Source organism: Medicago truncatula, chromosome 3 (genome assembly GCF_003473485.1).
Source record: "Medicago truncatula cultivar Jemalong A17 chromosome 3, MtrunA17r5.0-ANR, whole genome shotgun sequence".
NCBI classification, from domain to species: domain Eukaryota; kingdom Viridiplantae; phylum Streptophyta; class Magnoliopsida; order Fabales; family Fabaceae; genus Medicago; species Medicago truncatula.
Window position 1 is genome coordinate 14097361 of NC_053044.1, and position 26105 is coordinate 14123465.

General features: G+C 31.7%; 4 protein-coding genes across 4 annotated transcripts; all 4 read left to right on the top strand.

Moving 5' to 3' along the window:
- Positions 1-1361: 1361 nt before the first annotated feature.
- Positions 1362-6130, top strand: LOC25488848 (NAP1-related protein 1). The gene is made up of 10 exons (XM_013604001.3): positions 1362-1578; positions 2222-2344; positions 2479-2529; positions 3406-3477; positions 3605-3718; positions 3832-3893; positions 4315-4375; positions 4518-4574; positions 4700-4747; positions 5766-6130. Exons 1-10 carry the CDS (start codon positions 1456-1458, stop codon positions 5835-5837), a joined length of 783 nt encoding a protein of 260 aa, XP_013459455.1. The 5' UTR covers positions 1362-1455; the 3' UTR covers positions 5838-6130.
- A 3239-nt stretch (positions 6131-9369) lies between these two features.
- On the top strand, positions 9370-13662 carry LOC25488852 (flavonol synthase/flavanone 3-hydroxylase). Its single transcript, XM_024779144.2, has 3 exons — positions 9370-9812; positions 11836-12157; positions 13209-13662. The coding sequence occupies exons 1-3, from the start codon at positions 9457-9459 to the stop codon at positions 13476-13478; spliced, it is 948 nt and encodes a 315-aa protein (XP_024634912.2). The 5' UTR covers positions 9370-9456; the 3' UTR covers positions 13479-13662.
- A 460-nt stretch (positions 13663-14122) lies between these two features.
- On the top strand, positions 14123-14811 carry LOC25488850 (uncharacterized). The gene is made up of 2 exons (XM_013604003.3): positions 14123-14335; positions 14472-14811. Exons 1-2 carry the CDS (start codon positions 14168-14170, stop codon positions 14625-14627), a joined length of 324 nt encoding a protein of 107 aa, XP_013459457.1. The 5' UTR covers positions 14123-14167; the 3' UTR covers positions 14628-14811.
- A 2987-nt stretch (positions 14812-17798) lies between these two features.
- On the top strand, positions 17799-21303 carry LOC25488849 (flavonol synthase/flavanone 3-hydroxylase). Its single transcript, XM_013604002.3, has 3 exons — positions 17799-18240; positions 19816-20137; positions 20956-21303. The coding sequence occupies exons 1-3, from the start codon at positions 17885-17887 to the stop codon at positions 21223-21225; spliced, it is 948 nt and encodes a 315-aa protein (XP_013459456.2). The 5' UTR covers positions 17799-17884; the 3' UTR covers positions 21226-21303.
- Positions 21304-26105: the final 4802 nt, after the last annotated feature.

A 26105-nucleotide genomic window follows, 5' to 3' on the forward strand; every position in this document is an offset into this window, starting at 1 on the left:
TATATTAAATGACTGATATGACAATATTAATGAAGTATTTTAATATCAGAGACTATATTGACTTAAGAAGTGCATAATAATGGACTATTTTGAAATTTTGATACATTAAAGGACTATTGTGGCTACTAGGCACACATTCGGGATCAAAATGACTATTACCCCGGGAATAATTATAGATTAACCACCCTTTTTTGTACCTCTCATGTACGACCGCATATGGCAGAAGTATTTTAGTAATTTCGCAGCACATCATCACCTTTTTTCTTTAAATCAGTTTCATGTTTGCCATCAGTGGCGGAGTCAGACAAAAAAGTTTGGGGTGACTGCCATCAAAATAAACTAAAATATATAAATCATATTGCATACAACTCATTTAAGTTGTAATAAACTAAAAATCAATCATTTAAAATTTAAACTACATAATATATAAAGTCGATTTTTAAATACATAAATTGACACTTTACGCTTTAAAATGGCCTGAAATCATCAATAATTGACTCGGAACTAATACATGCACTAATTTTTCTTTAAATATAAACTAACATGTTATTTGCGAAAAATCCAGGTCCCATCTTAATTCTCAATTTAACAATGAGTCATGCTAATTTGTGCCCTTAAGGGCATATGTTAAGCAACCCATAAGTAGAATTTTTTTCATAAATTTCGTGCATTTAATTAATTAAGGCAAATGCTAACATGTTGGGGCATATGCTAAGGAATTTAAAATAGAAATAATTGTCTTAAAAGTTGTGCATTCAACTTTTTAAAGTCAAAATTTTGTTTTTTCTATAAAAAACTATAATTTTGGATTCCTTAATTTATGCTCTCAGGACACTAGATAACAAGACCCATTAATTAAAAACTAAAAATTAAATTCAAATGCATTAACTACAACGAAATTATTCTTCTTTTGACTCATTAAATTGTACTCTTAGCATTTCCCTTTAACAATATGTAATGAACATGAATGGTTGAAATTGACAAATAAAGCAAAGTTAAGTAAGTGAGTTTATGTGTCAAAAAAAAAAAAGTAAGTGAGTTTATTAAGGTATCATTTACAATTCTGCCAAATTAATTCTTCAAGGGTATAATATTTTTATTTTTAATTTGAAGATAGGGTGATCGTGGCTCCCCCTTGCCACTCTCTGGTTCCGTCACCATTTGCCATATGTCACATTTGTGTGTAAGTGTCAAAGTATATATTATATGCCACCTAAAGTCGTCCATGTATAAGGGCTCATTACACTTAAGTATAGATGAGACAGATGTCATGAGCTAATTAGTTTACTCTGTACACCCGCACGCGCGCACTGTTGTTAGACACACTCGCAGACTCGCTCACTCTTTTCCAATATAAACCCCCAAAACCCTAACACTTCCCTCATTCACGCTCGAAGAAAAGAACACCAATCTCTCCACTAGGGTTTGAACCCAACACCTTTTGTTTCTTCAACCATGGTGGCCGACAAGTCTAAGAAGTTGAAAGTTTCTGAAAAGGGTGAGAACGCTGAAGAGATCGACGGAGAACTTGTTCTCTCCATTGAAAAGTTGCAGGAAATTCAAGATGAGATTGAAAAGGTATCCAATTTTTCATTTTTTTTCCTTCTCAATTTTGTAATTTTTTAAGTTTTTTCTTGATTCCTCTGTTGTAGAATTCGATTTATCTCATTCGGTTTTATTAGTTAATTATATTTTATTAATTTGTATAAGCTTTTAAAATGTAATTAAACTTAGTGGAATCAAATTCTGTGATTGATGTTTAAACACCCAAAAAAAAAAAAAATTCTGGGATTGATGTTTAAACGTTTTCAGTGGATACTATGTGACATTGTTTATTTTGTCATTTACCCCAATTTTGGGTGAACCCTAGAAATAACATTGTTTAAAAGTTTTTAATTAAGTAAATTTTAGTTAAGTAAATGGTCATATGAACATCAGCATTTCGTTTAGTCTTACAAAAAAAAAAAATAGCACTTTTCGTATTTTCCGCCAGCACTTTTGGTATGTAAAATTTTTTTCTTCAACAGTTTTTAGCATTTTTTTTTTATATCAGCATTTTTGGTCTCAAGAAAATGTTATCGGAACTAATAAGTGGATTTTTTTTTGTCAACGGGAAAGGAAAGTTTGGATTTTTATAGGAATCATTTACTTAATCTGAATGAGTGTTTGCTTGTTACTTTATTAATGCAATTTAATTTGATTTTGGTGATTATGGTATCAGATCAATGAGGAGGCTAGCGATAAAGTTCTTGAAATAGAGCAGAAGTACAATGAAGTAAGGAAACCTGTGTATGACAAGCGCAATGATGTGATCAAGTCCATTCCCGATTTCTGGCTAACTGCGGTAAGCTATATGTTTTTTATTGTTGAAGTTTATGTTTTTATTTTGCTTTTGTTTTTTCATTGGTCATTAGTTATTGAGTTGTTAAATTGTTGCTGTGAATGATTTGTTTACTATATTTTACTATTCTTGTGCAGTTTTTGAGCCATCCTGTTCTTGGTGATCTCTTAAACGAAGAGGATCAGAAGGTTCGGTTTCTTTAGTTGCATTAAGTGTCATAACTTTACCATAGCTATTCAAGTGTTATTCCGTTTGCTTTACCATAACTTCATATGAATAAGAACTTGAGTTGTTTATTAGTGTCATAACTTCTCGCTTTTGGTTCTGTTTATTTGCCATTACTTAGAATATTGTTTGAAAGTGTACTCTCTTAATGTTATTCAGATATGTTTATCATGATCTTACAATACATGCATGCTGTTTCTCTTTCAATTTAAAAGTGAAATTTATCAATTCCCTATGTGTATCTATTTTGGATGTTACTCTCTATGGTCCTATTTATAAGATTTATAAGAATCAATTGACACTTTAGATTCATTGAAGAGTTGATGTATCTGGTATATATTACAGACTGGATACATCAATCAAGCAATGAATCTAAAAAGTCAATTGTTTCTTAAAATTAGGACTGGAGGGAGTATCATGATCTTCCGATACATGCATGTTGTATCTCTTTTCAGTTTAGAAGTGAACTTTATCAATTCCTATGTGTATCTATTTTGGACTTTAATCCTGATTTATTATGATGAATCTTGATTCGTTTTGAAGTATCTTGGTTTATTTCAATGATCAAAGTATGAACATAGTGTACCCAACAACTTTTCTTCTCATTTGATTTATGACTTCAGTTTATTTATATTTTTACTACTTGTTTTTACTTTGATAAATTTCATGATTGTGTGTCTTACAATTCATAACAAAATTCAATTCACAATTCGAAAATGACTCTTCCAATTTAAGATTTTAATCTTGATTTGCTAATCATGTTGTTCAATGTTGTTGTTCTTTAGTCACAGATATATGATGATTAATTCAATTATACTAATGACCATTTATTTTTTTAGATATTTAAGCATTTAATCTCTCTTGAGGTGGAAGATCATAAAGATGTTAAATCAGGCTATTCGATCACATTTGTGAGTTGCTTCTATTTCCCTTCAGTGCATAATTCATTAGTGTTTTGCAAATCTCGATTAGGTTTTGAGAATTTGTATTTTGCTTAAATTAATGGAATAATAACTTTTGAAAACATTTTGTGTCCAGAACTTCAACTCCAATCCCTATTTTGAGGATTCAAAACTTGTCAAGACTTTTACCTTCCTTGAAGAAGGAACCACAAAGCTTACCGCCACACCCATAAAATGGAAAGAGGGCAAGGTAAGACTTGGTATTTTTAGTTTGTTCCTCATCTATCCACTTTTTCTCTTTTTCATTTTTTTTATTTCTTAAAACGTGACCGTAAAAGTAGAACATTATCTTTAAACATGAAGGGCATTCCCAATGGAGTTAGTCATGAGAAGAAAGGGAACAAGCGAGCTGCTTCTGATATCAGGTTGGTGTTAAAAGTGTTTCTATGGAAGACATTGAAAAACAAAGGAAATTATTTTTGAACTTCTAGTGTTTAAATAGCAAGTAAAAGTAAAACAATTATAAATTGCACCTTTACTAGTCTTATATGTTAGATCACTTGTTGTTCATGTATAAGTTGGGTGAATTTCCAAAGTTTTGCATGGTTCGAACTATATTTGTGTCCCAAACAAACATGGTATGGTTAACATAATTTCTGGTTATTTATTTCACGAGTAAGGCTGTAATCAAGCTTATCAATCAGTGTATGATGAATGAGCTCATGATTAGTGATACCTAGTTGGGTTATTGAAATACATTTCTCTATTTTATTCAAATTATTGTCAAATCTTCTTGAAAATGCCAAATGGAACAAATAATTAATTATAATGTGCTAATGAATGCAGTTTCTTTACCTGGTTTTGTGACACTGAACAGAAAGATGAAATGGGTGACATTCATGATGAGGTATATATATATTTTCAAGTTTTTGTTAAATTTGTAAGAGTTTGCATTTGTTACATCTATTGATTACAACAATCGTTGATGTGCCTTAATTTGTTTTCTGTTGCATGAATTTTGTGTGTAATTTTTTCATTCCAAATTGTAGATTGCTGAAATGATCAAGGATGATTTATGGCCGAATCCACTTAATTATTTCAACAGTGTAAGTTGACTTTTGATTTAATAGTAACGTTTATTATTTTATTTTTCAAACAACTCATTTTACGCTCCAATACCTACCATTCTCTATACTTCTTTCTCTAATGGTAGTTGATTACAATGTAACAGGAGGACCCTGATGAAGCAGAGGAGGATGATGATGAAGCTGGTGATGCGGTAATTAATGTTCCATTAATTTTTTTCCTTTTTTTGAAAAACTTGTGATTAGCAAATGCCGTGGAGTATTACCTGCATATTTAGCCCATCAATTTTTTGTTGCATGTTGGTTATGCGTTCTAGAAAGTTCAGTTACTATGTAAGTTGTGTTTGCGCTTGATTTGGGTAAAATTTTGGGCAAGGTGGGTATTCAAAGAGGAAGAAAAATGGGGAAAAACTTAATGCTTTAGTAAAATAGTTTATTTGGGGTTGGCTAAATGACTTATGTCATTTGATTCTAAGATCTGGCATCAACTAGGTATATTATCAAAAGTAACTCTTATGAAGAATTGGGCAGTCCTAGTACCAGTGTTTTCAAATAGTCGTGCTATAGCTTAGTGTAATTTGAACAAACTGCTAATGTTCTGCGATATGCTATTTGGTACAAAGTGTTGTCGAACAGAGGCTATTGTTGTGCTACAGCAGAGCGGAATTTGAACATACAACTGTTTTCTATACAATTGACTATACTGCCTAATCCCTTAAACTTACTTTTTAGCTAAATTTATGACCATTCTATTCATAACTCTAACATAATATTATAAGCTATCTTTGACTTGATATAAAGCCCACCTGCATATCTAGTTTTATAAACTGTCTTAGATCCATTAATGTCTAAATATATGGTTGACATACTCCTTGATGTAAATGTTTGGGTTATGCTAGCTCTTGTGTGATTATTTAGACCCTATTCTCAATTCTATTAGACTTTATAAATTACAATGTAACTTAGTTTAGAATTTACTTCTCTTTACTCATCATCTAGGAGTTGGACTATGTCTGTTGAATCAGGAATATGAAGTGAGATCTAAATTTCATTTAATTATTCTACTTTATAGACACCAGAGCTATGTATTTGCTTCACTAAGAACCAATCTGTTTATTGAACTTTTGTGCCTTGCATTTATAATTAAATATACATGTATATATATTATGGTTCTATTTTGAAATAACAAGTTCCAACTGTTCTCATTGGCAGGGAAAGGATGATGATGACTCTGAAGATGATGATGATCAAGAGGATGATGACGATGACGAGGAAGAAGAATAGTGTAAAATGCTTTAAAATAGCAATACTTGGTTTTAATTTATTTATTTTAAGGTTATTATAGGAGTATCTTAGTGGTCTTTAGGGGACGATGAAAGACCAAGGTTGGCTATTGGTTTTCCCCCTTTGGGCGTAAACCTTATTTATTGTCCTTTGGAAGGTGATTTCTGGTTTTATCTTTAGTGCACTTCTTCAAAGATACCAATGATACATCGGATTTTATCTTGGTCCTATATTGAACCATATAGTAGTTAAAAATGCAGTATATTTAGTGTATAGCTGCGTAATCAATATCATTTTATTGCTATCACAATAGATGCCAATGCCGAAGAGTCAAATAAGAGTGAGAATTAGAACAAAGAGAAAGGTGGCTGGATTGAATCAATCTATCACTCCAGCTTTGGTGACTAGGTCATGAATAGCCAGACGTTTGAACCGTGTCCTGTATAGCTGCGTAATCAATATCATTTTATTGCTATCACAATCTATAATGCATACACAACTTTACAGTGCCAACTGGATGAAACTACATGCTATGCTGAAATCAGTTGTACGTTTGTACCTTTTAACGTTGATAAGATTGCGGGTTTCATGCATAATTTGGCCTCCTCAAATGTTCTTAAGACTGAGCTCTAGAGCCTTGTTTCAACTCTCAGGATTGTTTGGCAGCAAGGCTATAAGAAGTTTTGGTTTGGTGGAGTGTGATTCTCAAGTGGTAGTGCGTCTATTCTCAAGAGAAATGCTACCATCAAACCCACTCTTTTTAATTGGGCCACCTCATCCACGTTTTGAACAATTTACTTGGCTACCGGTTCATTATGACAAATGCAATTTTTTTTTTTTTTTTTTTTAACTTAAGGTTTTACTTTTTTCTTTCGTGCTGAAATCTTTGGGTTCTCATTCCACCGCCATCCATTGTTCTTCCTAATTAAAACCACCGTTAACACCAATTCAGATGAACCCACCTCTTTGTATAAAACAAACCACCATGTTCAACGCAACGCTTAGAGCCTGTTTGAAATAGTTTTTGTTTTCAGTTTTTGAAATATAAGTCCTCTTTTCACAATAGTTATTCTTTTACATGTTTTAGTTTGGCAAAATTACACTTTTAGTGCAACTTAATTTCAGGTAACAGTTTCGTCCTTTATCTTTTTTTCATTTCAATTTGGTCCTTTTTGTCCATTTTCATATACATTTTCAAGCTTCAAATCTAATATTTTTATGTAAACATAGACGATGATCATAGATTTGAAGACTGAAGGACCATAAGAAAATAAAATCATGAATTTTAAGCTTAAAAATTCATATGAAAATGGACAAAAAGGACTAAATTAAAATGAAAAAAAGATAAAGGATCAAACTGTTATCTGAAATTAAGTTAAGGGACTAAAAGTGTAATTTTGCCTTTTAGTTTTAGTCTCCAAAACTAAAAAATTTAAAACAGTTTCAAAAACTGTAATTTTAAAAAATAGTGTAGCAAAAGAATTTTTAATTTTTTAATTTTTAAAAACTAAAAAAATGTTTTTGAAAAGTGTTTCAAACCGGCTCTTAATCACTGTGACCCCACAACATAAAGGTAGCCGTTGAATCGATGAAGGAATCACAAAGAACAAACACTGCACTGTCATGGAGACCAATAATAATCATAATTAATATAAAATAAAATAGAGAAACAAAAAAAAAAAAGGTGACTGGTTACAACAGATTGGCTACGTGGCATTGCTATAGGAGCGTTTGTAATTTACTCTTGAATCTATACCGTTTGTAAGAGCATATGTTAATATCTTGGAACAATGAGCCAAGTTTTTTTTATATCAATAATATATACTTTTATACATACATTGTATCACCACAAATATCACTAGTGTAACATTTTGCTACACAAGCTTTAGTGAATTATGAGATTCTCCTGTTTTAAAAAAGAAATGGAATATATTAGAAGGGAAATAAACACAAATAATTTAAATGATATATTAGATTTTTTTTTATGATGATAATAATTTTGCAAAAAACAATTCTTAGTTGTATTTATCTCTCTGTCCTCTTTGAAAATAAAGGGAATCTGGGTTAGTTAGACCGACATTGGTCTTCACAAAGCATGTACATTGTACATAAACAACATTGAATGTTTGAACCTAGGCGTAACATTGATGGAGATAGATTTTACCTTCTTCGTTTCTATCTTTGATTCTTATATATTTATCTGTTATCCTACTTATATACAACCGATATGTGAAATTGAATTTCATCCTCGTTCCTAACAGATTTGAGTATTCCAGCCACATCCTTGTATTTGTAGTGAATCATTTTTTTTAATTAAAATAAATAAATTCAGTCTCGAGCACAATGTTGTAATACTTTATTCAACAATATGTTTATTTTAACATTTCCCTGACTGAATGATTTTGTTGCTCCTTTAAACATCAATGACATTTTTATAACATGACAATTCCAAATAACATAGTATATCAACATATAGCCAAAATATCAATGTTCTAAATTAACAAATAATCCAAATTATCAAAATAACATAACCTAGTCCAAATTACATCATTGTTTAATTGCTAAAACAAGTAGCTACATAAACGTTGTCTTATTTCTTTCTCTAAATGCTACCGATGTCTTCGGCTTCACTCTTCAAATCCAGCAACAACACAAGTCAATTGGCTATGGTGAGAGAGAAGAGAGAGACCAAGAGTGTGAGATGTGGAAAGAAAAGAGAGAAAACTCGAGTGATTGTCGATTGATAAACACGGATTACGTGAGTGAAATTGTTTAGGGTTTGAGTTTCTTTTTATATAAAAGGAGGAACAAAGGGGTAATAAATTAATTTTTAACAATCAAGGGTGTGTTTGAGTATGGGTTCAAGTGGGTACATATATTATATCACTGTCACCCGTCCCGTTCTCGGGTTTTGAAATCGGAAAAAATTCAAACTCATATCTAAACATAGTCAAAGCCGGAAAATTCCTTAATTGGGATTCCAACGGATACCCAATGATACAGGTATTGCTGTCATGCCTGTTTGAAACCCCACTAGTTCAAGAATACTTTTAAACTCTACGATTTTTTGCGCTTAAAAATGTGAACTTTGATATCCAGTGATTTTTTTTCTCTGTAGATTCAAATGGAGGCAATAAATCACATATTTTGTGCAACAAAAATAACCATTTTTAGGACTTAAAATAAGGGTTACGATCTATGAAGCACGGATGCGGACACAGACACGACACGGACACTGACACGTCGACACAACTAATAATTTTAAAATATCATATAATTCAGTGTAATTACAAGTGTCCGTGTCGTGTTAGTGTCGGACACGACACGTGTACGACACTGGGACACACCTAATCCGAGAAGTGTCCGTGCTTCATACGGACGAAGATATGTAAAAATAGAGGGACTAAAAAATCAATTTATTAAAAGATAACTATTTTTGAGAGATTGATAAAATAGAGGGACCAAAAGTACTATTAAGCCTAATAATTTTAAAAAATAATAATAAGAAGAAGGGGTGATCCAATGTGATTGTTTACCAACTTACCATACCATTCTTGTCTTCAATCTAAATCATACTATAGCAAAAGTTGACTTTGAGAAGCAATTAGAGAAGCAAGAGATGGTTGAGCCTATTATTCCCACAATTGATCTCTCTCCTTTCCTCAAAGAAAACAAGGATGACAATAAAAAGAAAGCCATGGAAACAATCACAAAAGCATGTTCTGAATATGGTTTCTTCCAAATTGTGAACCATGGTATTTCTTTAGATTTGATGAAACAAGCCATGGAGTTATCCAAAACATTTTTCAATTACTCAGATGAAGAAAAGAATAAGAGCAGTCCTTCTTCTAATGCTCCACTTCCTGCTGGCTATAGTAGACAGCCATCACACTCACCAGACAAAAATGAATACTTGCTTGTTTTTCCTCCAAGATCTAACTTCAATGTTTACCCTGAAAATCCTCCTCAGTTAAGGTAAATTCTATCACTCAATTTATCCATGATTTATTATCTATAAAGCACAGAAACTCCTCAGATTAGGCGTGTCCCATGTCGGACACGTGTCGGTGTCGGACACCGACACGACACTTATGAATACACTAAATTATATCGTTTTCTCAAATTATTATCTGTGTCGGCGTGTCGGTGTCTGTGTCGTGTCCGTGTCTGTGTTCGTGCTTCATAGTTTATTATTGTCATTTTTTTCTTTTCACATGTTAAATGAGTTTTTGATCCCTAACAAAAACACAAATTTCATTTTTTAGTCATTCTAAAAATTTTCAACAAATTTTGATCCTCAAATGTTTTCATCATAATTTTTTGTCCATGTTTTTTATTCAGAGATATTTAGAATATTATAACAATCTTTTAGACAAAAATTTATTTTCTTTTAAAACAAAATATGAAATTTTAAGCACTAAAAATTTAGAAATTCATTTTTAATTCATCCATTGTTAATAAAATTTAAACCTTTGCAAGAGAGATTTATATAATCTACTAAACATGACTGGAAAAAAATTCAAAATTTTGAAGAATATAGGAGTTTTTATGAAGGTAAATTAACCAAAAGTTGCGACAGAAAACATATGTTGAACCAAAACTTGCTGAAAATTTATAAAGGAACCAAAAACAAAATTTGATATTTTTATTTGGACAATAAACTTATTTAAATGTGGTTTTGAGCGTCAATTGTTTGAATTTGTAAAAGAATTTATAAAGAGATGTCTTTCACACTCTACAAGTTGGTTTTGTAGTCGATATAAAATTTATTAGAGCTATTATAAAATCTAGATTGTTATAAAATAACTATTAATGTTGTGTTAGTTAGTAAAGAAAATTCTCTGTAATTTAGGTCATGTTTGGTTTTCCCCCCTGTAAAATATTTTTTTTTGAATTTCATCCTTGTAATATGAAATTTTTTTGGTTTTGGACCTTCATGAAAAATTTCACCCCCTGTAATTTGAGAAAATTTAGGTTTACCCCCTTGTAATTTGAGCAAATTTCGATTTACCCCCTGTTAATTTTAGCAAATTTCAGTTTACCCCCTGCTATATCTTCGATTTTGTACAGTCAAAATTTATGAAGGTCCAAAACCAAAAATATTAAAATTACAAGGTCGACATCGAAAAAAAATATTTTACAGTAAATAAAACCGAAAATGACCTATATTACAGAGGGTAAAATACTATTAACCCTTTGTTTTAAAAACACTGCCACAGAAATAGAATAAATCCAAATATGAACTTTGAAGAGCCATGTATATGAAGAACCATGTGCGTGGGAAGACACATCCTGACATCATTTTTTTTTTCTGTGTCAAACCTAACATCATAGTTTATTACAAATATTAGCTATATTATATAATTTAGGCTTCATTAGATAAAATAATAGCTATTGAAAAACATAGTCTCACTTAGACTAAGTGGTGAGAAGTGAGGAATTGCGGGTTTAAACTCACGTCTGAATGTATCTTTACAGATTTTTATCATATGAGTTGTAGTTACAGAACAAATATCTTCAATTTAATGTTGTTAGTATAGGGTAATGTTGAACATAAAGAAAAACCATTTCACGATGATATCACGAACACATGTTTCAACGATGTTTTTGAAAAGTGTTTAAAAATTCAATCTACTACTTCCATGAATTTCGTCCATTCCCATGATTTAATTAGTTGACTGAAATTTCGTGAATTATTCGCGAAGACATTTGTCGTTATAAATAACATTACTAAATAGTATTTTCCTTACACAGGAATGTTGAACCTCGTGAAAAATCATTTTAGGATGATGTCACAAACACATGTTCCAACTACATTTTTTAAAAGTGTTTAATGATTTAATTGGTTAATTGAAATTTCGTGAATCATTCAGAAAGACATTTGTCGCTATAAATAATCCTACTATAGTTACTAATTAATCAACCATTCATTGAATATTAAAAATCTGTCACTAATAATACTCAAGTGCACATAAAATGTGTGCCTATTATGTGATAGGGAAGTAGTTGAAGAACTATTTGCACAAACGAGCAAGATTGGAGTGGTGATAGAGAACATTATAAATGAGTGTTTAGGCCTCCCTCCCAATTTCCTCAAAGAATTCAACAATGACAGAAGCTGGGATATCATGGTGGCATTTCGTTACATTCCAGCTTCAAACAACGAAAATGTCGGACTCAGGGAGCATCAAGATGTCAACTGTGTTACCTTAGTTCTTCAAGATGAAGTAGGAGGTTTGGAAGTCCTTAGCAATGAAGAATGGGTTCCTGTTGTTCCTGCAGAAGGCACCATAGTGGTTAATGTTGGTGATGTTATTCAGGTAATCCTATGTTTTTTTTTTGTTAAATATTTTTTTGAGGCAATGTTTGTGTTAATTTTGTCTTATCAAAATGGAAAAGCTTCTTTGAAATAAATTTGTTTCTAAAGTGAGCAAGTGATGGTTTATTTATATAAAGTAATTAACTTTAGAGGATTTGAACTTTTAATTGAAAAATCAATAGATTTTCATGTAATTAGATCACAATTCATTTTAGAGCAATGTTATTTGTCTAGAGGAATTTTTTTCCGAGCGTATCCGGATAAATCATTCAGCCAATACAGTTGTTTCTTGACCGGCAAAAAGGGGGGCGTGGGTGTAATTTAGGGCAGATATTTACTAAAATCAAGGTTTGTGAAATCCTCCTGATATTACCTTTCGCTGTAACCAACAATTTCCTTCATTTTAAATTAGACTAAATAGTCCTTTTGAAATTTAAGTATGTGATGTGCTCTCACAATAGTCTCGAAAAGTACCAAACCTAATGCATCCATAAATGCGTCTTTTGCTAGTCACTATGGTCTTCAAGTGTGTCTTTTTATTGTTAGTTTAGTGGTCAAAGTGTCTTTTAATAATCAATTTGGTCCCGATATTACTAACAAAAGACACACTTATAAATATTTTTCTGATTTTGATACATTCAAAAACTAATAAAATAAAACAGCCTTTTAACTCTTTATTTTATTTTTATGGAATGAAGACCGTTTTACTCTTTAAATTATTTCAAACTTTCAATATGAGTTAATTTAGCCTATGTTTGATATTATGGTGGGTATCGTCACGGTGATCGACCGTGATTTTTGAAAAACTACACTTTATAGCTTCAGTAAAATCATGGTGGATCACCATGATTCTGATATAGCCACCGTAATACCGAACACACACTTAATCACCTTAGAAACAAGTTCACTTTTAAATAGCAATTTCTTGTTAGATGGTGTAACTACATATGGAATGTTGGCATGCCCCTATTCAATTGTTTGTGTTAGATGTCCCCAAATACTTGGATGTATTTTTGTATCACACTCTCATTAGTGGTGTTGTCATTTTGAAGGTCTTGAGTAACAAAAAGTTCAAGAGTGCATCTCATAGAGTTGTAAGAAAAGGAGAAAAAAGCCGGTACTCATTTGCGTTCTTCCATAACTTAAATGGAGAGAAATGGGTTGAACCATTACCACAATTCACCAAAGAGATTGGGGAATCACCAAAGTATAGAGGATTCCTTTATAAGGAGTATCAAGAGCTAAGAATGAGGAACAAGACACATCCACCTTCTAGGCCAGAGGATATAATCAACCTTACTCATTATGCAATTGATGACTAGATTCTTGTCTCTAGACACTTGTGTTTTGTGTGGATTCAACTTAAAAATAAAGATGATATACTTCCACTGTTTCATTTCATGATTGTTTGTGATGTTTCAATTGTTTCTCAAATGGCACAAAAGACATGTAAGCTATGTTGAGTAATACAATCTTATCTAAAATTATAGTCTTTTTTTTGGTATAGCTGCGTAATCAATATCATTTTATTGCTATCACAATCTATAATGCGTACACAACTTTACAGTACCAACTGGATGAAACTACATGCTATGTACGTTTGTACCTTTTCATGTTAAATTTTAGGCTTAATTGTCCCTTAATTTATTTTCTGTTTTCAATTTGGTCCCCTAACTATCAAACGTTTTAAATTGGTCCTTTATCTTCCTTCCATCATTCAATTTGATTCTATTTTATTTATTTTAACACCAAAAAAAAAAAAGAAAAAAAAAAAGACCGTTGAATAAATGAAGTTTATTAGATATAACTGTCTATCACCAACACCCGATTTATTTTACATTTTTCATCTTCTTTTCTCATCTTCATACAACTTTAATCAATCTTCATCATCTTCAACTTTTTTTTCTTTTGAAAATTCATCATAAGAGATTGTTATTTTCATTTTTGCTCTTTTTTATAACGATGGTGGGTGATAAAACAAAATCTTTAAAAGCTTAATGTTCGGTCTCAAATGGCAGCTACAACGACAACACAATTGATCAATCTCACACGCTTTCCACGCTTCAATCTTCGCCACTTCTCAGTAAACAATGTTCACATTCTTCATCACCAACCCTTTCCTTCCAAACTCTACTACAACCATCGTTCAAATCTCAAAACCATCAATTGCAATAGCAAGGTATATAATTTTCACCTTCATCTTATTGTTTCAGCAAAAGGGTCACTCAAAATTTTGTTTTTAGAAAAAGGGTAACTCAAAATTTGTTGTTGATTTTTTTATTTTTTTATTTTACTCTTGTTTGTGATTTTTGTAGCTGAATAACTCAAGTGGGGGAGAACCATATGAGATTGATGAAGGTGTTTTTGGAGGATATAATGGGATTGAAGAGGAGAGTGATGAGGATCACGTAGAGAGTAGTGTTGATTTGTTGATAAAATTCTTGAATGGGTATGAAGGGTGTGAGAATTAAAGTTACGGGTTTGGATCCAATTGAAGAACTTGAGGGAAATAACCGTGTGGTTTTTAAGTTTTAAGAGGATGTGCTGGATTTTGAATGGGGCAAGAGTTTCTGATAAAAGAGTGAGTTTTTTCATTGAGAGTGGATTAAGTGATTGTGAAAAATGTTAATGAAATCTTGGTCTTGTCAATTTTGATTTTGGTGACAGAGAAGGGTAAGGTTATCTGATGGATTTAGATTTCAATTTTTTTATTTTTGAATTTTTGGGTTTAGATTATGAGGGTGTGATGAAGAAGAAAAAGGAAGAAGATGAAGAAATGAAAAAAAAAATTACTTGTTGATGGTTCACTTGATTATGTGATTTTTATTGAAGTTGAAATGATAAATTTTTTAAAGAACAAAAAAGTTGAAGATGATGAAGATTGATGAAGGTTGTATGAACATGAAGATGATGGAAGATGATGAAGAAAAGTAAAATAAATTAGATATTGGTGATACACAGTTAGATCTGATAGACCTCATTTATCCAACGTCTCATTTTTATGGATGTTAAAATGAATAAAATAGGACCAAATTGAATGATGGAAAGAAGATAAATGACCAATTTAAAACGTTTAATAGTTAGAGGACCAAATTAAAAACAGAAAATAAATTAAGGGACCAAATAATGTATTAAGCCTAAATTTCATATCCAGCCGTCTAAGATTGTGGGTTTCATGCATAATTTGGCCTCCTCAAATGTTCTTATGACTGAGCTCTAGAGCCTTTCAACTCTCAGGATTGTTTGGCAGCTAGGCTATAAGAAGGTTTTGGTTTGGTGGAGTGTGATTCTCAAGTGGTAGTGCGTCTATTCTCAAGAGAAATGCTACCATCAAACTCTCAAACACACTGTTTTTAATTGGGCCATAATCCACGTTTTGAACAATTTACTTGGCTACCGGTTCATTATGACAATGACAACTTGTGGGACAATCAAAATATACAAAGAAATGTAGGTCCGCACAAAAATCAAAGCAATAGAGAGAGAAAATGAAGACATAATGTGAGTATGAGAGAGAAAGTTGTCACAAAAGTTGTTACAAAATCGTTGTTCAAATATCATTTCTCAAAATAAAATAGAGAAAAAAAATAAGGTGACTGATTACATCGGTAATTAAATGATATTTGTACAACCACTTTGTGATAACCTTTTGACAACTTTCTCTCTCATACTCACATTATACTCTTATTCTCTCTCTTCTTTCATCTCTCTCCATTGTTTTTGACCAATAAAAAGAGAGAAAAAAGAAGTTGTCTAAGATGAGTTGATCAAATATCAATACTCTAACAGATTGGCTACGTGGCATTGCTATAAGAGCGTTTGTAATTTCCTCTTGAATCTATACCGTTGAATCAATGATGATCGGCGTAAGAGTTGAAGTTGACGTGGATCTTTACCGGCACAACATATGTTAATATCTTGGAACAATGAGCCAAGTTTTTTTTATATCAATAGTATATACTTTTATACATACATTGTATCACCACAAATATCACTAGTGTAACATTTTGCTACACAAGCTTTAGTGAATTATGAGATTCTCCTGTTTTAAAAAAGAAATGGAATATATTAGAAGGGAAATAAACACAAATAATTTAAATGATATATTAGATTTTTTTTTATGATGATAATAATTTTGCAAATAACAATTCTTAGTTGTATTTATCTCTCTGTCATCTTTCAAAATAGAAGGAATTTGGGTTAGTTAGACCGACATTGGTCTTCACAAAACATGTACATTGTACATAAACAACATTGAATGTTTGAACCTAGTCGTGACATTGGTGGAGACAGGTTTTACCTTCGTCGTTCCTACCTTTTATACTTATATATTTATCTGTTATAATACTCATATACAACTGATATGAGAAATTGAATTCATCCTCGTTTCTAACAGATTTGAGTATTCCAGCCACATCCTTGTATTCATAGTGAATCATTTTTTTTAAGTAAAATAAATAAATTCAGCCTCGAACACAATGTTGTAATGCTTTATTCAACAATATTTTCATTTTAACATTTCCTTGACTGAATGATTTTGTTGCTCCTTTAAATATCAATGACATTTTTATAACATGACAATTATCAAACCAAATAACATAGTATATCAACATATAGCCAAAATATCAATGTTCTAAATTAACAAATAATCCAAATTTTCAAAATAACATAACCAAGTCCAAACTACATTTAATTGCTAAAACAAGTAGCCACATAAACGTTGTCTTATTTCTTTCTCTAAATGCTACCGATGTTTTCAGCTTCACTCTTCAAGTCAATTGACTATGGTGAGGGAGAAGAGAGACCAAGAGTGTGAGATGTGGAAAGGAGAAGAGAGAAAACTCGAGTGATTGTCGTTCGATAAACACGGACTACGTGAGTGAAATTGTTTAAGGTTTGAGTTTCTTTTTATATAAAAGGAGCAACAAAGGGGTAATAAAGTAATTTTTAACAATCAAGGACGTGTTTGAGTATGGGTTCAAGTGGATACATATATTATATCACTGTCACCCGTCCCATTCTCGTGTTTTGAAATTGAAAAAAAATTCAAACTCATATCTAAACATAGTCAAAGCTGGGAAATTCCTTAATTGGGGTTCGGACGGATATCCAATGATACAGGTAGTGCTGTGATGCCTGTTTGAAACCCCACTAGTTCAAGAATACTTTTAAACTCTACGATTTTTTACGCTTAAAAATGTGAACTTCGATATCAAGTGATTTTTTTCCCTGTAGATTCAAATGGAGGCAATAAATCACATTTTTTGTGCAACAAAATAACCATTTTTAAGACTTAAAATAAGGGTTAGGACCTCTGAAGCACGGATGCGGACACAGACACGACACGCCGACACAACTAATAATTTTAAAAAATCACATAATTCAGTGTAATTACAAGTGTCAGTGTCGTGTCGGTGTCGGACACGACACGTGTACGACATCGGGATACACCTAATCCAAGAAGTGTCCGTGCTTCATAGGTTAGGATCAAGATATGTAAAACTAGAGGGACTAAAAAATCAATTTATTAAAAGATAACTATTTTTGAGAGATTGATAAAATAGAGGGATCAAAAGTACTATTAAACCTGATAATTTTAAAAAATAATAATAAGAAGAAGGGGTGATCCAATGTGATTGTTTACCAACTTACCATACCATTCTTGTCTTCAATCTAAATCATACTATAGCAAAAGTTTACATTTGAGAAGCAATTAGAGAAGTAAGAGATGGTTGAGCCTATTATTCCCACAATTGATCTCTTTCCTTTCCTCAAAGAAAACAAGGATGGCAACAAAAAGAAAGCCATGGAAACAATCACAAAAGCATGTTCTGAATATGGTTTCTTCCAAATTGTGAACCATGGTGTTTCTTTAGATTTGATGAAACAAGCCATGGAGTTATCCAAAACATTTTTCAATTACTCAGATGAAGAAAAGAACAAGAGCAGTCCTTCTTCTAATGCTCCACTTCCTGCTGGCTATAGTAGACAGCCATCACACTCACCAGACAAAAATGAATACTTGCTTGTTTTTCCTCCAAGATCTAACTTCAATGTTTACCCTCAAAATCCTCCTAAGTTAAGGTAAATTCTATCACTCATCTCATCAATATATTTATCTTATCTATTATTGTTATTTTTTACTTTTCATGGGGAAAAGATATTCGGCCTCTAGATGAGTTAAATGAGTTTTTGATCCTTTAAGAAAAACACAAATTTCATTTTTTAGTCATTCTAAAAATTTTCAACAAATTTTGATCCTCAAATGTTTTCATCATAATTTTTTGTCCATGTTTTTTTTTTCAGAGACATTTAGAATATTATAACAATTTAAACAAAATATGAATTTAAATGATATTATAACAATTAATTTTTTTTTAACTAAATATGAATTTTTAAGCGCTACAAACTTAGAAATTCATTTTTAATTCATCCATTGCTAACACAATTTAAACCTTTGCAGGAGAGATTTATATAATCTACTCAACATGACCGGAAAAAATTCAAAATTTTGAAGGATATATGAGTTTTCATGAAGGTAAATTAACCAAAAGTTGCGACAGAAAACATTTGTTGAATCAAAACTTGCTGAAAATTTATAAAGGAACCAAAAACAAAATTTGATATTTTTATTCGGACAATAAACTTATTTAAATGTGGTTTTGAGCGTCAATTGTCTGAATTTGTAAAAGAATTTGTAAAAGAATTTATAAAGAGATGTCGTTCACACTCTACAAGTTGGTTTTATAGTCGATATAAAATTTATTAGAGCTATTATAAAATCTAGATTGTTATAAAATAATTATTAATGTTGTGTTAGTTAGTAAAGAAAATTCTCTTCCCCAATTTTTTTTTAAAAACACTGCCACAGAAATAGAATAAATCCAAATATGAACTCTTCGAACTTTGAAGAGCCATGTATGTGAAGAACCATGTGCGTGGGAAGACACATCCTAACATCATTTTTTTTTCTGGGTCAAACCTAACATCATAGTTTATTACAAATATTAGCTATATTATATAATTGAGGCTTTATTAGATAAAATAATAGCTATTGAAAAACATAGTCTCACTTAGACTAAGTGGTGAGAAGTGAGGAATTGTGGGTTTAAACTCACGTCTGAATGTATCTTTACAGATTTTTATCATATGAGTTGTAGTTACAGAACAAATATTTTCAATTTAATGTTGTTAGTATAGGGTAATGTTGAACGTAAAGAAAAACCATTTCACGATGATATCACGAACACATGTGTTCCACGATGTTTTTGAAAAGTGTTTAAAAATTCAATCTACTACTTCCATGAATTTCGTCCATTCCCATGATTTAATTAGTTGACTGAAATTTCGTGAGTTATTCGCGAAGACATTTGTCGTTATAAATAAAATTACTAAATAGTATTTTCCTTACACAGTAATGTTGAACTTCGTGAAAAATCATTTTAGGATGATATCACAAACACATGTTCCAACTACATTTTTTAAAAGTGTTTAATGATTTAATTGTTTAATTGAAATTTCGTGAATCTTTCAGAAAGACATTTGTCGCTATAAATAATCCTACTATAGTTACTAATTAATCAACCATTCATTGAATATTAAAAATCTGTCACTAATAATACTCAAGTGCACATAAAATGTGTGCCTATTATGTGATAGGGAAGTAGTTGAAGAACTTTTTGCACAAATGAGCAAGATTGGAGTTGTGATAGAGAACATTATAAATGAGTGTTTAGGCCTCCCTCCCAATTTCCTCAAAGAATTCAACAATGACAGAAGCTGGGATTTCATGGTGGCCTTGCGTTACTTACCAGCTTCTAACAACGAAAATGTCGGAATCACAGAGCATGAAGATGGCAACTGTGTTACCTTTGTTCTTCAAGATGAAGTAGGAGGTTTGGAAGTCCTTAGTAATGAAGAATGGGTTCCTGTTGTTCCTGCAGAAGGCACTATAGTGGTTAATGTTGGTGATGTTATTCAGGTAAATTACACTCAAATTCTTAATCCTATGTTTTTTTTGTTAAATCTTTCTTTGAGGCAATGTTTGTGTTAATCTTGTTTTATCAAAAGGGAAAAGCTTCTTTGAAACAAATTTGACTCTAAAGTGAGCAAGTGATGGTTTATTTATACAAAGTAATTAACTTTAGAGGATTTGAACTTTTGATTGAAAATCAATATATATTAATGTATGATGTATTAAAATTACAATTCATTTTAAATTAGACTAAATAGTCATTTTGGAATTTAAATATGTGATGTGTTCCCACAATAGATTTTTAAAGCACCAAAACTCATGCATACATAAATGCATCTTTTCGCTAGTCACTATGGTCTTCAAGTGTGTATTTTATTAGTTAATTTAGTCATGAAAGTGTTTTTCGATTATCAATTTGGTCCCAATATTACTAACAAAAGACACACTTATAAATAATATAGGTAAGGTTCGGGGTTCAAACCCAGACCACCACAAAAAAAAAAAACATATTTATAAATATTTATCTGATTTTGATATATTCAAAAACTATAGTTAACTAGTGTCTCACACTTTTAAAAAATAAAACAACTGTTTACTATTTATTTTTTTATTTTGGAATGAAGTCCATTCACTCTTTAAATTATATCAAATAGTCAATATTACTTTATTTAATCTCTCAATATTACTTTATTTAATCTCCTTAGAAGCAAGTTCACTTTTAAATAGCACAATTTCTTCTTAGATGATGTAACTACATAGATGTCCTCAAACACTTGGATGTATTTTTGTATCACACTCTCATTAGTGGTGTTGTCATTTTGAAGGTCTTGAGTAACAAAAAGTTCAAGAGTGCAACTCATAGAGTTGTAAGAAAAGGAGAAAAAAGCCGGTACTCATTTGTGTTCTTCCATAACTTAAATGGAGAGAAATGGGTTGAACCATTACCACAATTCACCAAAGAGATTGGGGAATCACCAAAGTATAGAGGATTCCTTTATAAGGAGTATCAAGAGCTAAGAATGAGGAACAAGACACATCCACCTTCTAGGCCAGAGGATATAATCAACCTTACTCATTATGCAATTGATAACTAGATTCTTGTCTCTAGACACTTGTGTTTTGTGTGGATTCAACTTAAAATTAAAATTATATACTTCCACTGTTTCATTTCATGATTGTTTGTGATGTTTCAATTGTTTCTCAAATGTCACAAAAGACATGTAAGCTATGTTGAGTAATACAATCTTATCTAAAATTATATTGTCTGTCTTTTTTGTTTGAACCTCAAACTTTACATATATTATGTTTTGTTCATACTAACTGAGTTAAGTTTACAAGGATTAAAATTATATTATCTAAGCAAATAAAAATAAAACTTAAACTAAAATTTAGTAATTTTACTAAAATACTATCATTGACTTTAAAAGGTCCTATATTAAAAAAAATTGTTAGACCTCCATGTGTGTTTGGCCGACTCTGAAAGGAAATCGTGCTTAACATGAGAATATCGTCAAAACTAGTAGTCAAAGACTTCCATCTTAAGCACTAGTTCAATCTAAAAGGTCACGATACTTCAGGTTTCAAAATTCCTGCATATACTTTTGGATTTAGCTGAAGTATGGACTCCGACATTGACACCTTACACAATATTGATATAGACACTTCGGCACTGTTAGTGTAAAAGATATAGGACTCTGACACTGCTACATGTATATGTTAATTTATTTATATAAGATCTAAAATGAAAATCAAAATACATACATCACCATCTACCTTTATTTATTTATCTACTATAAAAAAAAACTAAAAATGTTATAATCAACTGTAATGTCTATTACCCCCTAATTGATCAACATTTATCAAAATATATGTGACTCTTGTGTCTACGGTATGTGGAAGCAAGAGAGAAAAAAATGTTTTAAATATATAATCAACTGTACTTGATTTTGATGAAATGAGTTAGCATAACATGAATGATTTAACTTGAAATGTTCTTGCATAAATGCGGGGGTTAAAATGGATATTGATTGTGATTTGATTATGAGCTAATGATAAAATTGATTGAGTTATTTTGAGACAGAATTTAATGAAACTTGAAGCATGAAAAGGGACTAGAACGAAGTAGGGTTTTTACCAAGTGAAATGATGTTGTTATGCTTGCACCATTGTGTTTATAAACATAGTGAAATGATGTTGTTATGCTTGCACTATTGCACCATTGTTAACTAACTCAATGGGCTTCACCTCTTTGACATCATTATCTTTACCATCCTCCTCATTACCCTCATCACCTTTTTAACAGCCCGATTTTTAGCTAGATTTATTTTAATTACCTTTATTGTGTGTTTGTTTGTGATTAATTGTAATTGTATGTATTTTATTGTCATCGGATGCATTTACGTGGTTTACCGTATTAGGAGGGTATTTTGGTCATTTGGCGGGTAAGGGTAAAATGGTAATTTTGGTGAGAATTATTTTAATAATTAGTGAGAACACTTATTTTACTAAGTTACTAGTGTAATGATTAGTTTTTACCGTTAGTGACCGTCGGTTATATTTTACCGCTGTTAGTAATTACCGTGGAGTGTATAGAAACTTTTGAATTCTATTAGGATGGGTTTAGGCCCATTAGAATTTTGAGTTAAGCCCATTAAGGGGGATAACACTAGGGTTATCTTAGAATGGTTATTCATTTCACAAAACAATTTTCATAGAGAGAAGGAGAGATAGAGAGAGAAGAGGTGAAGAGAAGAGCAAGAGGGTTGAAGGGAAGCTTTAGGAATCAAGTGGGTGACCTAGGAGCTGAATTGAAGCAAGGGTTTGAGATAATCAACTTCAAAGGTAAGGGGGTTAGTGATTATCATAATCATGTGTAATTTTGCATATTCTCATGTTGTATGAAAATGAGTTGATGAACAATTCATGCTAAATTCGTGCTCTTGTTGTGATGTTATGTTTGTATGCATGAATTGACGTTAGTTGTATGATTGTTGGTGAAATTACATGTTCATATATGCAAAAATGATAAGTTATGAATATTATGCTCAATTGGTGAATTTCTCCTAAAGTTGTTGTTGATTTGAGATGTGATTCATGTTCAATTGATGTTATGAATGTTATTTGATATTATGATTGATGAATAATTGCTTGGGTTTGCATATTCATGAATTGATGATGAGAATTTGAATTGTGTTGAATTGGAAGAAATGAATTGTTGTTGTTGTTGAAGACTTATTGTTTTGAGAAAATCATTTTTAACAATTTCATAACTTGTACAAATGCCACGAAACGAGCGAGTTCGATGTGTTAGAGCCTTGGGTTATGCCTCGGATCACTTTTGATGATTGAGGACTTTAAATATTCAATTTTTGGTTGAAATTGGCGAAAACCCGCGGCCGAAACACGCGAAAACGCACGTTTACGGAGCGCCGCGCCTGAGCAAGGGCGCTAGGCGCCCACAAGTCAGGAAGCCAGCGCTGGGCGCCCCACTGCTAGCACCAGGCGCCCCATACAGGGTAACATGCTTGTTGCTCCGTGTCCGGGTGCTTGGGGGTGGTCGTGTGAGGGTCCTAGGCGATCGTTTTGAAGTGTTCTTTTGCTGTTTTCACCTACTTTTCTACTGGAACACATTTGGCTTTGTCGGAACTTTAATTTTCTAAATGGTTTGAAACTTGAGTTTGTGTCGTTTCGGTTTTTCGGAAATTGTTGGAACTTTGTCTTTGTGAACAAAAGGAGTTGCAAGCTTAGTCTACAGTTCTTATGGGCTTAGGCAATGCTTGTAAGGTTGGTACAATGTCTTAATCATGTCAAACTTGATTTTCGGGTGGGAATGTGGAATGTATAAACTTGGGATTTTCTCATACGAACTTAGGCTAACCTTTGAACTAATGATCGATAGTTCGTAAGTGTCCTATGCTCATACTTATATGATTGATTAAGATTGAATTGTAGGATTTCAAACTTGAATAAGTTGCCTAGCTTTGAAAATTATCAATGTTGGCCGTTTGTCATATGAATTGGATTTTTGTCGGAAATGTTTCTTTAGCAAATTGTTTTGTGAGTTATTATGATTATTCTTGTATGACTAAGTGAAGTTGTATGAATGAGTGATTATATTTTGGATATGATGTTTATCATGAGATATGTATGCTATCTTACTTAGAATGTAAGGAATGCTTGAATAGTTAAACTATATGTGATAGTTGATGTTTAATGGTTATATGTTGAATATGATATTTATCATGAGATGTTGTTTTTCCCTATTACTTGGAATATGAGAATGCTTGAAATGGTGAAACTATATGATATAGTTGATGTTGCATGACATTGTTGATTATTGATAATTATGTTGAAGTGTGATGGTGAATACTATGATTTAATTGTGTATGAGCATGTTTTCTTGATAATGCAATATTGTGGAGATAATCAATATAATTGGGTGTTGTCCTATATATTGAGTTTGAAATTGTGATTGTTGTCGCATTATCGAGTCCTTACACATGTCCATGCATCATAGTCGTTGTTGCTGTAAAAGGGATGGCTCTTTTACTTCGAGATTATTGTAAGGCAGGTGTGAGCCCTTACATTCGATGTGCAAGTGGCATCGAAAGGTGACGACCTTGTTGAGATTTGGTACCACATGCATTTATGTATCCATAAGTGCATATCATAGCATGAGTCCTATGTAAAATATGTGATTGGTGATGAAATGAGATGAATGAATGTTGATAATGATTGTTCAATGATTGGTGTTGTGAATGAATATTTATGATTGGGTAATTATTCAAGTGATTGATGTATGTTGATATGAGATATCGAGTTGTGATGTAAGTATTTATGCATGACTAATATTATTCAAGTACATGATATTATTTGATTTAATTATTATCTGGATTATGATAATGTAATGCTTACCCCCAGTGGTTTTAACCGCCTACTTGCCTGTATGGGTGAGTAGACGTTGTGCAGGAGTAGTCTCGGTGAGTCTTTGCTTGGGATATCGGGAGCTTCCTCCGATATCGGTGTCGTGTCGGCTTTGATCTAGGCTTGTCGTGTCGGTCTAGATTAGGTTGTTTATATTTTTCTTTGGATTATTATTTTGTTGATGACTACCCGTATGTTTGGGTTTTGAGATTTATCTTTGGGATATGATTTATTTGCTCATGGCATGTATATATTTGATCACTCTGATTTATATTCCGCTGTAACTGTTGAGGTTTATATACATGTCTATCGGTTTTTGAATTTTGAATAAGACGTAATCTCTATTTCTTGAATAAATGTATTATTCGCATGTTTAATTGCTTTAATAGAAATAGGAGCGTTACAGTTTTTACCAAGTGAAATGATGTTGTTATGCTTGCACCATTGTGTTTATAAACATAGTGAAATGAGGTTGTTATGCTTGCACCATTGTTAACTAACTCAATGGGCTTCACCTCTTTGACATCATTATCTTTACCATCCTCCTCATTGCCCTCTACCTTCTGGAAATCTTCCCCTTTGACATTAACTACTTTGGCATTCTTATATTTGACTTTTTAATAAGTCTTGAATCTTGCTCTCATATTTTTGAATATATAAAACCAACACAGTAAATCAATAGACTTAGGGAAGACTTTAACAACAACATTAATGAGTGTTGGTGTAAGCTCTAGAGACCAATATTTTTATGTTAAATTTATGTTATGTATCATGACTTTTATTATTAAATAAGATAACGCGTTTTTTATTATATTAACTGTAAGATTAATAAAGTCCCTAAAATAGATAGTTCAAATGATGGAACAGTAAATAAATTGAATCGTGTTTAGATCCGTCCGAGAAAATTTTGTATGTTGAGTTTAAAGGAAGAAAAGAAACGAAATGAGAAGCAAAGCTGCAGCCATTGCTTGTCGGTGGATCAAAATCGACACAAATTAGACCCCAACTACATTTAACTACGACTGGCTAACACTGTTTTGTTGTTACTCAT

Bases quoted from the DNA above. Each gene is read 5' to 3' on its own strand.
- LOC25488852 (XM_024779144.2), top strand. From the start codon at position 9,457: ATGGTTGAGCCTATTATTCCCACAATTGATCTCTCTCCTTTCCTCAAA. The intron at 9,813-11,835 runs GTAAATTCTATC...ATTATGTGATAG, and splicing joins GAAAATCCTCCTCAGTTAAG to GGAAGTAGTTGAAGAACTAT. The intron at 12,158-13,208 runs GTAATCCTATGT...GTCATTTTGAAG, and splicing joins ATGTTGGTGATGTTATTCAG to GTCTTGAGTAACAAAAAGTT.
- LOC25488850 (XM_013604003.3), top strand. From the start codon at position 14,168: ATGGCAGCTACAACGACAACACAATTGATCAATCTCACACGCTTTCCA. The intron at 14,336-14,471 runs GTATATAATTTT...TGATTTTTGTAG, and splicing joins CCATCAATTGCAATAGCAAG to CTGAATAACTCAAGTGGGGG.
- LOC25488849 (XM_013604002.3), top strand. From the start codon at position 17,885: ATGGTTGAGCCTATTATTCCCACAATTGATCTCTTTCCTTTCCTCAAA. The intron at 18,241-19,815 runs GTAAATTCTATC...ATTATGTGATAG, and splicing joins CAAAATCCTCCTAAGTTAAG to GGAAGTAGTTGAAGAACTTT. The intron at 20,138-20,955 runs GTAAATTACACT...GTCATTTTGAAG, and splicing joins ATGTTGGTGATGTTATTCAG to GTCTTGAGTAACAAAAAGTT.
- LOC25488848 (XM_013604001.3), top strand. From the start codon at position 1,456: ATGGTGGCCGACAAGTCTAAGAAGTTGAAAGTTTCTGAAAAGGGTGAG. The intron at 3,719-3,831 runs GTAAGACTTGGT...TTAAACATGAAG, and splicing joins TAAAATGGAAAGAGGGCAAG to GGCATTCCCAATGGAGTTAG. The intron at 4,376-4,517 runs GTATATATATAT...TCCAAATTGTAG, and splicing joins TGGGTGACATTCATGATGAG to ATTGCTGAAATGATCAAGGA.